The following is a 12,558-nucleotide window of genomic DNA, read 5'->3' as shown; positions in this document are numbered from 1 at the left end:
AATCTCTGTTGGAATAAAATGTTTGGTAACACCATTCATTCATTCCACAAACACTTAACTGAGCGCCAGGTTCTCTGCCAGACATAGAGACCCGTAAGGCATGATCTTCACCATTGGGTAGTGTATGAGTTAGTCTGTTACTTGTGTAGGTCTGATTTTCCCAGCTAAAGCCTGCCCCACAATGCCTAACACAGTATTTTGCATATGGTACTAGCCTACTGAATATTAATGATTTTGACAGTTTGGGAAAAGGTGCATACAGAGGTTATAACCATGGCAGAAGGTCAGAGAGGTCATCCTAAGATGTCTGCTTGGGTGACTAGATCTTAAATGTATGCTTCCACCACCCAAGCTCACACGTGTTTGCCCTCCTGGCTGAAGGCAAAAAATCTGGTTCAAGATCTGCATAGTCATCTTAGGGTCTGACAATAGGTTCTAGGTGGGAAAAGGGACGAGGTGCCTTTTAAAACTAGAGCACATGAACCCAAAGATAGAAGCCTTGATTAAATGAAACATTTCACGCTTTGACACATAGGCAGCCTCAAAAAAGCTGTGATTTGGTGGTGCATGAGTGTTTGAAGGCCAGAGAGTTGTAGTGTTGGAGTTATGAGTGCTGGGCAGCCAGGGCTCCAGAACTGAGCCCACTGGGTGTCATCACACCTTTACCCCCCAACCGGTGGAGATATTGAAGCAAGACACACACATGTGCTGAGGAGTAAAGGGTACAAGCGTGGGCCCTGGGGCCATCAGGGTTGGGGTCAAGTTCCTAGCCACTGCTCACCCCTAACCATGGGCGAGATAAGTCCCCCAACTGAGCCTCGGTCCTCATCTGCGAAGGGGCACAAATAAAAGTGCCTCCCCCACTAGGGTTTCTGTGAGGATGGAACAAGTTAGGGGATAGCTGGGGTCTCGCACAGTGCCTGGCACATGGAAGCACTGTTGTACAGACCACCCACCCATCCAGCAGCTGGTGTCCTCTCAGGCAGGGCCTCCCAGGGTGCGTGCGCTGGGCTGGGCCTCACCATCCAGGGTCCAGCCCTGGAATCCTGGGTTTTGGAACATTATATAAAGTTCAGCCAAAGCTCATCAGGCTCTGAATAAGCGATACCCACCAGTGTCTCTTCACTAGAATGATCAAAGTCTACATTTTTTCAAAGGAACATGGTTAAATGCCCTTGCTTCCCTTCCCCTCTACTCTTCAAGAAGACCCTCTGACTAGGTTTTATGGGGAGGTGTTAAGTATTTTTACTTTTTACATTAGGGGTTTTAATTAATGTCATAACTATTAGAAGATTAAACCATATCTAATTTGACACTAAACAAGAACAACTGGGGACCACATGCAATCCACCATAGAGAGAATGTTCTACCCATCAGCACCAAGAGTTTCCTTTCATTTTCATTTTTTTTAAGATTTATTTGAGAGAGAGAGAGAGCACAGTAGGGAGAGGCAAAGGGAACGGGGGAGAGAGTTCCAAGAGACTCCGTGCTCAGTGCAAAGCCCAATGCGGGGCTCGATCTCACCCTGAGATCAGGCCCTGAGCTGAAACCATGAGTCAGATGCCTAACTGACTGCCCCACTCAGACGCCCCTTGTTTTTGTTTTTTATTATGGTAAAATACCCATAACATAAAATTTATCATTGGGCCTAAAAGTACAATTCAGTGGCGTTAAATACATCCACAATATCAGGCAACCATTACCGTGATCCATTTCTAGAACTTTTTCTTCCCCGACAAGGATTTGAGAGCAAATGGTGGGATATGATCCCAGGGAACACAGAGGGAGTGGGGAAGTGAGAGAGGGAAAGAGAGGTGGCCAGCAAGGTGCATTTACCACTGTGGAGACTGGAGCTTCTTGTCCCTGGAGACTCTGGGAGTCAATGGACAGCACCATGGAAGGGGCCAGGGAGCTGGGGCATTTCTTCACCAGCTCCCGTGTCTGCGGGAAGCCCGCTGGGGAGTGGGGGGTGCTTGTCATCTAGTTACCAGAGAAAGCCTCAGGCAGTTTGGAAGTTGAACCATATACTACATGGTGAGGCCCAAGGGCATCAGATCCCCTGCCAAAGAGTGGGCATCATTTATGGTTGGCTAAATAGGGCATATTATTTAACTCCATAAAACTCGATTATGTATTTCGTGGCATACTAACGTGTAATGGGCTATTTCACACTGAGTAGCCTCAGTGCTGCTTATGTGTGCTTGTGGGAGTAAAGGGTAGGCACTGGGGGTGGGGTAGGGGAAAGTGGGGGAAGAGATTAGGATTGTGACAGGTTTAGGGCAACCTACTCTGCTTTGACCATTGCAGCTCCTTTAAAAAAAAATCTTTTTTCCACATTGAGCTTCTGTTTTCACCAGACGAAAGAATTCTGCTTCCCTGGGCACCTGGGTGGCTCAGTTGGTTAAGCATCTGCCCTCGGCTCAGCTCATGATCCCAGGGTCCTGGGGTCGAGCCCCGCATCAGGCTCCCTGCTCAGTGGGGAGTCTGCTTCTCCCTCTGCCCCTCCTCCCACTTGTTCTCTCAATCTCTCTTTCTCAAATAAATAAATACAATCTAAAAAAAAAAAAGAACTCTGCTTCCTCCCCACCCCTGCCAAAAAAAAGAAAAAAGAAAAACATTTAGAAACCACTGACACAGGGTAACATCAATCTGTAGGAAAATTAGGGTTAACAAATAGCATTTCTGCTTAAAAGACCTTTTCTAGGAACAGAGCCCATTCTAAACAGAAGGGCTGACTCTGTTTATTTAGAAATCTCATTTGCCTTAGAAAAGAAAAACGACTGTTTTTCTTTAATTTAGGTTAGAACACCAATGATAATTAAAAAGTAAGAGTCTATTCATAATAACGTGCTAGTCTTTCTTCAGCCTTGGGGGGTTGTCTTGTTCTTGCTGGGATGGTGCAGAACATTGATGGTATAGATCAGAGGGGCTGGCATGGCCTGTGACTTGTTGAACACCCCAAAGAAGACAGTCCGTATTTGTGTTCTGGGTATGTCTGGGGCTCATCTGGGGCAGGACCAGGAAGAGCAGGCCGGGTGCCAGGCAGCCTGGGCTCCCATCCCTCCACTCTAGTCACTGCATCACTTTATGATCCAGGACAATCCCTTTAATCACACTGTGCCTCAGTTTCTTCCCCCATGGTTGTACCTGACTTACCAACTTCACAGGGAAGAAGTGAAGTTCAGAGGAGGTATAATGACCCATGGAGACACACTCCAGGAAAAGTACCGTGAGATATAATGCTGATTACTATTCCTGGCATTGTTTCTTTCTTCCAAGAATATCAGGATTTGGTAGACATTTAGACTGGCTCTACTTGATTTTTTGAACTTTTTTTTTTTTTAAGATTTTTTATTTATTTATTTGACAGAGAGAGACACAGTGAGAGAGGGAACACAAGCAGGGGGAGTGGGAGAGGGAGAAGCAGGCTCCCCGCTGAGCAGGGATCCCGACGCGGGGCTCGATCCCAGGACCCTGGGATTATGACCTGAGCCGAAGGCAGACGCTTTACGACTGAGCCACCCAGGCGCCCCTGATTTTTTGAACTTTTGACTCCCAATTTTTTTTCCTGTGTATTTTACTTTCCTTCCTCATAGAACCGGTTGAGGGTAAAAAATTGCCACATTGAAGTGCATTAAAGCAGATCGGAACCTCCCTTTAAGAGAGTATTGTTTAAAAAAAATACTAGCTCAAAGCTGAGGAAAAAAAATAAAAGGATGACGCCTGTTTGGGCCCCGAGCCACTCTGGGCCCACACCCACGTGCAGGTGGTTCCGGGCTCTGGTGGCTGCTGCCCTGCTCCGTCGTAACGAGGCAAGCCTGGGGGTGTGAGAAAGATCTGTGTCACACAGAGACCTAGAAAGCTGGTTTAATACTAGGACCAAACACTGCGCTTGGAACCCGTCTCTAGGGTGAGGCACGTGTGAGGTCCACGTAAACCACAGTCCAGCTTTGTAACATCCTCTGTATGGAGTGTTTCCCACAGGCTCCGTCTGCCCTGTCCTCGAACTTCCTCTTTCCTACGGTTGTAGTCTCCCCATTCGCCGTTCTTGGGCAGACTCCGGCTTTGGCACGCGGAGCCACCTCTGCCCCTGGACTCCCCGAAGCCCTGGCCATACCCATCCCGCAGCAGAGGCGAGGCACCGGAGGAAGTGGTACCATGAAGATAAGAGCACACCACCCAATTGAGCAACTGCCTTCGGCTCAGGTCATGATCCTGGAGTCCTGGGATTGAGTCCCTCATTGGGCTCCCTGCTCGGCAGGGAGTCTGCTTCTCCCTCTGACCCTCCCCCCTCTCATGCTCTCTCTCTCAAATAAATAAATAAAAATATTAAAAAAAAAAAAAAAAAAGAGCACACCACCCAAAAGTACATGGAGCTCCCACCTCTCTCTCCCAGGGGCCCTGCCCCCGGGCTTGGGAACGTTCAGGGCCTCACGGGAGCCCTGTCACACGAGCTCACCTGGTGTTCACACTTTCCCGGGGGAAGAAGTGGGGTATGGGCCTCCACAGATATTTTGTTCTGCTCAGTCTAGAACCCAGGGAGTGGAAATCTAGGGAGGACTAAAGATCAAGTCCTAGGCAGGGCTAAGCCAGTCAAGAGACCAGTTTAATGCTGTGCAGAGCGAAGGAATAATCTCTCAGCTCCAAAGCCACTGGTCAGCCTTGCAAGTCTCAAAATCTTTTATGAGGCTGATGGACCTCCTTTCATTAGCTCTCTGGGCCGTTGCTGTCATTGCAGACCATGCACCAAGCACCCATCATTTGTTGAGGGATTCAGAGGCCGTATGAGTAGTGGTTAGGAACCTGGACTCTGGAGCCTGGGTTCAAATCCCAGCTGTCCCACTTGCCAGCCATGTGCTCCTTCACTTCTCTGCAACTAGTTTCTGTTGGGAATGATGATAATAGTATTTATTTCCTGGGGGTTGGGAAGCTCACAGAACTCTGCTTGGTGCACAGGATAACCAGTTATTAGGATCAACAGCTCTCACGGGTCCCCCTCCAGTAGGGAAGTCATCCATGTTGCCAGCTGGGGGGTGGCATAGCTGCAGGCCCCAGACCTTTCCCTGATTGTGGGCTCTCTGTCTGATGTGGAAGCATTTGTCGGGCTTTCTCACGTGCCTCTGACCTCTCCTCTGCACACAGCGATGGCCACACAGCAGTCTGTGGAGTTTCAGTGTTGAATTGGGCAGGGCTCCCTCCCCCTTCCCACGCCCTCTCCCTCCCTGCCCTTCCGTGGCAGACACCCTCCAGGTTCAGGCCTGGCAGGCAGGTGGAGAGGGAGCCGAGCAGTTTGGCGGGTCGCAGTCAGGTGCCTTCAAGCTTATCTCTGTTTCTTCTAATTCTAGACTTGGAGATCACCGTCCCGATTCGGCACTCACAGCACCTGCCCGGGAAAGTGGAGTTTGGAGTCTATGAGAGCGGCCCCAGGAAAAGCGTCTTCCCCCCAAGGACGGAGCTAAGGCGAGGAGACTGGAAAACAGATAGTACCTCCAGCACAGCAAGTGAGCAGGATGGGGGGCTTGCCTTCACATCTGCATTCCCGCTGGTGCCATTGAGCTTTGGGACCAGTCTCTGTTGTAAGCCCAGCAGATTTTGGGGGCTCACAAACCCAGCAGGTCCAACTGGGATCTGCTGGGTTTGGGGGGTGTAAGAAATGGGGGACATTTAGCCTGTGCGGTTTATCTTTTTTCAGAGGGCCAAAGATCCTTTATATCAATATCCCCTGATGCCAGGTTGTGTAATAATTTATTACACCGTTCCTTTTATAACTAGAAAAGCCTAGTAATAACACTAGTTAACATTTATTGAGCATTTACTATATGCTAACCCTGTTCTATAGATTCTCCGATTTAATTCTCACAATAACTCTATGGGATAGGCACCATCACCTGTATTTACTGAGGAGGAAACTGGAGTCTTAGTGCCTTGCCCTGGGTTAAACAGCTAATAAGTGGTGGTGTCAGGATTTGAACTCGGGCAGCCTGGATCCAGGGCCCAGATTCTCAACCACTATCCTTTCCGCTTCTTCAGCCGTGGTAAGGGGAAGGAAAGGGCCAAAGTCAGAAACATTAGAAAACAATGGACTTACATTTGAGAATTCCAACTTTATGGACGAGTTGAGGATCCAGTTAGGAAATGGGGGAGACATTTTGGTTGAAAGCTTGATGGAGTCTGACTGCAATAGACAACACCTGCTGATGGACACGCAGGAGGTGGGGGCTTTGTTTCTGTATCCAGGGCGGGGCTGGCGGACCTCAGACGCACCTGCTTCACCAGCAGAATAGATCTAGTTTCCCTTCTTTCATACAGTTTAGTGTTATCAAAAGAGCGAGGAGAGCAATGAAAAAGTAGGAGACTCAGGACTGAATTTCAGGACTCGTGGCTCCTTAAATGTAAGGCAGAGAACCTCCAAATGGATATGAGGACAGGATAGTCATCTAAATGCAGGGGTTCTTAATCTTTTCTGCATCACAGACCGTTTGAGAATCTGATCTATGCTCTGGATGTGCTTCCCAGAGAAATGCATGGGCTTGTGTACATACATATACACATAGGGTTGCCTGTCTGTGGACTTAGGTCAAGAACCCCAGCACTAGTCTCCCTTCTTACTTTATAGATTGGGTATTTATAATCCAGAGCAGGAAAGAGTTTTGTGCAAGGTCACACAGTCAGTGAAGCCAAGGTGGGAGCAGGCCTAGATCTTCTCTCAGATTCATGTTCCCGCCACTCACTATTACTGGTTGAAACAGACCCAAAGCCTATCACATCACCACAGGGGATGTGGGCAGAGGAGAAAACTTCTTCCATAATGGGGGTGGTAATGTGTATCCAAAACCCTCTTGAGGCAATTTAGAGAATTCTGGCAAGTTCAGAAATGGGAGGGCTTTTCCCAGTGATCCCCAGTGGCTGAGAAAGCACAAGGCAGGTGGCCCGTCTCTCAGATGTGTGGTGGAGGAGAGATGTGGTATAGATCTCAGGGTGAGGGCAGGGCATTCCGGGGCAGAGAGAAGGGGAAATTTAACAAGACAAATGGAAAGTACTCATTTCAGGTTCAGATTAATTTAAGTGATTTTATGTGTATGTTTTACTTTGAGGTGAAAAGAGAATGAAAAGCATAAACTATGCTTCTTACTTTGTGCAATGGTTTATTGCCCAGGGACAGCTAGCTCATCTGGTCAGAAAATGTTATTAAGTGTCAGACCAGTGGATTTTACTCTACTCTTTGGCTGTTGCCTGCATCCAGTCTCTGCTATATGGTTTCAGTTTTCTATTGCTGTGTAACAAACCACCCCAAAACACAGTGGCTTGAAACAACCATTTATTTATACCTGATTCTGCACTTGGGCAAGACTCAGTGGAGATGGTTCACCTCCGCACCATGTGGGTCAGTTGGGGTCACTCCTGCGCATGTCCTCAGCTATAAGCTCGGCATGGGCAGGACCATCCTAGATGGTCTGTCATCCTTCGGCCTCTCTACATATGGTCTCTAAGTCAGGAGCCTGAACTTCTTATATGGTAACAAAATCCAGAAAGGGAACATTCCAGGAGAATAGACCCCAATGTGCAAGTGCTTATCATGCTTTACCTTGCATCACACTCACTGTTGTCATATTGAAGAGCAAGCCACATAGCTATGCCTGGAAGGAGGGATGGAAAGGACTATTCAGAGCCATGGGTCCTGGGAGGTGAAGGTCTGGGGGTCACTAATGGATCTTGGGGTTGATGAAGTGACGGTAGCTGCTGCCATCAGTCAGATGCTTCGTCTTGCAGGCCCCGTGCCAAGCATGTGTCCGTGTGACCTAACCCATTCCGTGCAACAATGCTGGGAGTTCTAGATCAGGAAACGGACATTGAGAGGTTGGGCCCTGGGTTACAGGCCAAGTAGGCAGAAGGTCAACCAACACGTATATATATATATACGTGTGTGTGTGTGTGTGTGTGTGTGTGTGTGAGATTACATGCTTGCTATAATTTCTAAATAAGTAAAAAACTTCAACAAGATGTTTGCAGATTTTAGAAATACCACTGAATGAGTAAGAAATAGAGCATCTCTGCTTCCTTGTCTGTCAAACCAGAGCACTAATATCAGATAGGGTTTTCATAGGGATTAAGTGCTGTCATGTTTTTAAAGCATGTAATGTGTGGTAAGCCCTCAGTAAACGGTGGCTATAAAGCAAAAAAAAAAAAAAAAGTAATAAAAAGGTGAACCATTTCATTTTATGCTAAGAGAAAAACTAAACACTAATAAAATGGTATAAGATGGCAGCATTTTGAAGATCTCATATTCACCAGCTTATGTTTTGTTTCTATCAGTAAAAATAAGTAAGTGCTAGAGTCCTGCATTTTATTTTAGCCTGAGAGAATCCACAGTCCAGCTAATTTTGTTTGTACCCTTCAGGCAGTACGAGTAACCGATCCAGCACCCGGAGCCTCCTCAGTGTGAGCAGCGGGATGGAGGGGGACAATGAGGTGAGGGCTGGGGACCCCACCCCTGTTTTTCTTGTCCGAGGGGTCATTCCACTGCAGGATATAGAAATCCAGGTGAAAGAAGCCAGACAAGAAAGGTGACATAATATAGGATTCCATTTATGTGAACTATCCAGAATAGGTAGCATCAGAGAGACAGAATACCGATTTGGTGGTTCCCAGAGGCTGGGGGGAGGGGGAAACAGGGAGTACTGTGTTTCCTTTTGGGATGATGAAATGTTTTGGGACTAGATAGAGGTGGTGGTTGTACAATATTGTGAAAGTACTAAATGCCACTGAATTGTTCACTTTAAAATGGTTAATTTTATGTTATGTGAATTTTACCTCAATAAAAAGGAAGGGAGGGAGGAAGGAAGGAAGGAAGGAAAGGAGGGAAGGAAGGAAGGAAGGAAGGAAGGAAGGAAGGAAGGAAGGAAGGAAGGGAGGAAGGAGAGGAAGGAAGGAAGGAAGGAAAGGAGGGAAGGGAAAAAGGAGGGAGGGAGGGAGGGAGAAATAGAAATTCACTCTGACTGGTTAAGCCAAAAGGGCATCTGTGAGAAGGAGCGGGATGACTATCAGGGAATCTGGGGGTTGAGATCACATTTTGGGGCCTGGATCAGGAGCAGTGAGAAATGGCAGAGCCAAGGCCCCTGCTCCGTGTATCCCCAGGGCCACATGCTCTTTCGTCTCTTCTTCCCCGGGCATATCTGCTTTCTTCTCTCTCTATACGCTGGCCTTTTCCGCTCCTCCACATGTATGGTGGCAAACAGGCCCCCAAGAGCCACAAGGCCTCTGAGGAGAGGGTGAGCTGCTGCCGTAGGCTCAAGCCCAATTTGGGTCAGGGTGTCTATTCTGATCCAGTGACCAGTTGCTGGGACGAGCAGGAGGGGTCACTGCCAACCCAGGAGACTCCCTGAGATCGGGTCCTTGGGGTGGGTGGGCCACCCCTCCAGTGAGCAGCTTCTCCTAATTACCCACGACGGAGAACCACTCACGGTTCTGCTGTCCCCAAAAGGGACTTTGGTTTAAAAATAAAATTTCTCCAGCTCTATCTGGTTATACAGAGCAGGCTTCTCACCCTTTAATGTGCATAAGAATTACCTAGGATCTTGTTAATATGCAGGTTCTGATCAAACAGGTCTGAGGAGGAGCTTGAGAGCCAGCATTTCGCACAAGCTCTCAGGTGATGCTGATTTTTTTTTTTTTTAAAGATTGTATTTATTTATTTGACAGAGAGAGAGATAGCGAGAGCAGGAACACAAGCAGGGGGAGTGGGAGAGGGAGAAGCAGGCTTCCTGCCGAGCAGAGAGCCCGATGTGGGACTCGATCCCAGGACCCTGGGATCATGAGCTGAGCCGAAGGCAGACGCTTAACGACTGAGCCACCCAGGCACCCAGGTGATGCTGATTTGATGGCCCACAGAGGGCACTCTGAGTAACAAGGACCATTAATGATCATTTGGGCTTCATTGTCTCCTCAGTGACTGTAGGCGTCAATGGAAAGCTGACCTGGTGTCGCTGGGTTTATTCTCAATTTGTGAATAACCTTAGCCAAAGCCTGAGGGGGACTGAGAGGCTTTGGGATAATGGTGTCCAGTTATGCTTGTTGTTTAATGTAACTTCCCCTTTTCTTTCTCATCTTTTTTGCTGCAGGACAATGAAGTCCCTGAGGTTACCAGAAGTCGTAGCCCAGGCCCCCCACAAGTGGAAGGAACACCCACTCTGCCCCTTGAGAGGCCCCCCAGGGTACCTCCCAGAGCTGCCTCACAGAGGTAACATTGATGCTGATAAGAAATGTTTTCCTCACTCTGTGAATTCCAGTCGGGGGAGAGTAAGATTTGGGGACATCTAAGATGACCTAAGAATGAGTGCAGAGCTAACTAAAATGCCTACTTTTAATGCATTTCAATATGGACTTTTCATTAATTTGATTCTTTAAATAGCAAGTGCAATATTTCCTCAATGAAGTACTTTGGTAAACTTCAACTTTTTGAGATATTTGTATGTTTGCTTAGAATTCAGCTCCCTAATAACTAATTCCCTTGGCTGTATTGTGGGGACAGTGCTTTTTGGGGACCAGGAGGTAAGAAGGAATTGGAGATGAAAATAAAGGTGGGGGGCAGCTTGGCATGGTGGGGAGCATGTTTCTAGTGCCACACTCACTATCTGGGGACAGTGTCCAGAAGTCACTTGTGAACTTGGATGAATTATTTCACTTTCATGTGACTCAATTCTTTGTCTGTAAAATGGGGATAACAATAGAACATCCTCACAGATTTGTAAGGGGGGCATCTTGGCCCATAGTAAAAGCTGAACGGAATGAGTGATTTTTCTTATCCGGGAGAAGAATGAGCATGTGGAGATTTGGAGATGGGCATTAGACAGACAAGTTCGGAGTGTTTGCTGGGCTCTGATGTCTCTCTTAATGGTACTCGGGCCTCTGGTAGGAACCTTTTCAAGGTCTCATGGAGTAACAGGAAAAGTGGTCAAAGCTAGTTTCAGTGTCGCCCATGCAGAAAGGGGCCTCGGGAATGAAAGCCTAGGCTTGTCTTAGGTGTTTATTTTTTTGATGTCTAAAATATAATGGGGGGGATGATTAAAAGGTGGAAGCTTGGGGCGCCTGGGTGGCTCAGTCGTTAAGCGTCTGCCTTCAGCTCAGGTCATGATCCCAGGGTCCTGGGATCGAGCCCCACATCGGGCTCCCTGCTCCGTGGGAAGCCTGCTTCTCCCTCTCCCACTCCCCCTGCTCGTGTTCCCTCTCTCACTGTCTCTCTCTCTGTCAAATAAATAAATAAAATCTTTAAAAAATAAAAATTAAAAAAAAAAAGGTGGAAGCTTTCTTTTTTTCAACCAGGGTTGTTTTTTTTTAATGTTGAAACTTAAATGAATCTCGTCAGTGCAATTTGTTGAGAAAGTGCAACAAGGAAGCTTTTCTTCTGGTTTTCTGGAAAGAGAAGCTGACCGTGTGCTAGGTGTCTGTCCACTTCTCCCTTTGCTGTTCACCCCTCTTAGCGTGTGCTCCCAGTAACATTCACGTACTGACACTTGTTACACAGAGCCCCGCAATCGCAAGCCGTGTCACGTTCACCGGCGTGTTTCCTTGGTGTAGACTAGAGGTCACATAGTAGAATGTTAGTCCTGGAAGGACCCGTAGCGATAATCTGGTCCATTCCCCTGAATTGGCTGTTGCTTGAAAATTATATAGTTGGTAATTGGGGAGGGGTGTTTATGGAGAACTATAGCAATAAATGCTAATCTGTATTGAGTGTGTACTATCTACTAGGTATTATGTTCAACACACTGAATGCATTATCTTAATTCCTTCCACAATTCTTAGAGATAGATATTTAGGATTATCCCATTTTGCAGATATACACACTGGGTCTTGGACTAGATCAAGACTTGTTCTGTGTGGCAAACCCGGGTGTGCCTGACTGGAGGCTCTAGTGTCTTAGTCATTTTGTGACACCTGTTCAAGAAGGTCAGGGTGTCAATAGGAGGAGATCCAAGACCTAAGACCTCTTATTCCTAAAGATTGTAGAGTTTGGAGGCAGTTAACTAATTGCACCAAGATGAAAATAGTGGTTAGTTTGAAACTATAGCTGCAAGACTCTGTGGGCTTTTGTTAATGGGAGAGGAAAAGAGAACAACCAGGAAAACAGGTTCCAGAAATTAAAGGATAGAAATTGGGACACATATAAATATGTAAACAGAGATGGCTGATAAACTTTTGGGGGAGTCTGGAAGCATGTTGTGATAAAAATGGGAGCAAAAAAGAGGAAAACACTTTTACTAAAGAAATAGTGTTTGCAAAGAAATCTGTAATTGATAGAGCTTGGCATTTGGGTTCCTTTTTGGTGTGAAGAAAGATTAGCAAATATGCAATTGTTTTGTAAGTATGTATGCAATTCGCATAATAAGATGAGGAGATGTTTGAAAAAATAATACAGCCAATAAATGGCTTCCATGCTTGACCCGCTGACAGACAGGAGGGGAGGCTCACCTTGGGGGTCTCCTCTCCCCTTCCAGATCTGGGAATCAGTAACTGTTCTTTGGCCATGTCTCCTGAGTGCCTCTGCTCTCAAACAGCACT

The 12,558-nt window shown here is 47.0% G+C and overlaps 1 protein-coding gene across 2 annotated transcripts in view; it reads left to right on the top strand.

Moving 5' to 3' along the window:
• The window catches only part of PIK3AP1 (phosphoinositide-3-kinase adaptor protein 1), a 113,615-nt gene that overhangs the window by 93,042 nt on the left and 8,015 nt on the right, over positions 1-12,558 (top strand). For both annotated transcript variants that reach the window (XM_045878527.3, XM_045878525.3), the window contains exons 14-16: positions 5,346-5,501; positions 8,399-8,469; positions 10,119-10,237. In XM_045878527.3, coding sequence (XP_045734483.1) covers positions 5,346-5,501; positions 8,399-8,469; positions 10,119-10,237 — 346 coding nt within the window. The remainder of the gene's footprint in view (positions 1-5,345; positions 5,502-8,398; positions 8,470-10,118; positions 10,238-12,558) is intronic.

Source organism: Mirounga angustirostris, unplaced genomic scaffold (assembly GCF_029215605.1).
Source record: "Mirounga angustirostris isolate CCGP_5_RB_7025 unplaced genomic scaffold, mMirAng1.0.hap1 SCAF_6, whole genome shotgun sequence".
Lineage (NCBI taxonomy): Eukaryota > Metazoa > Chordata > Mammalia > Carnivora > Phocidae > Mirounga > Mirounga angustirostris.
Note: the sequence above shows the minus strand (reverse complement) of the source record. Positions and strands in the feature narration are given on the sequence as shown.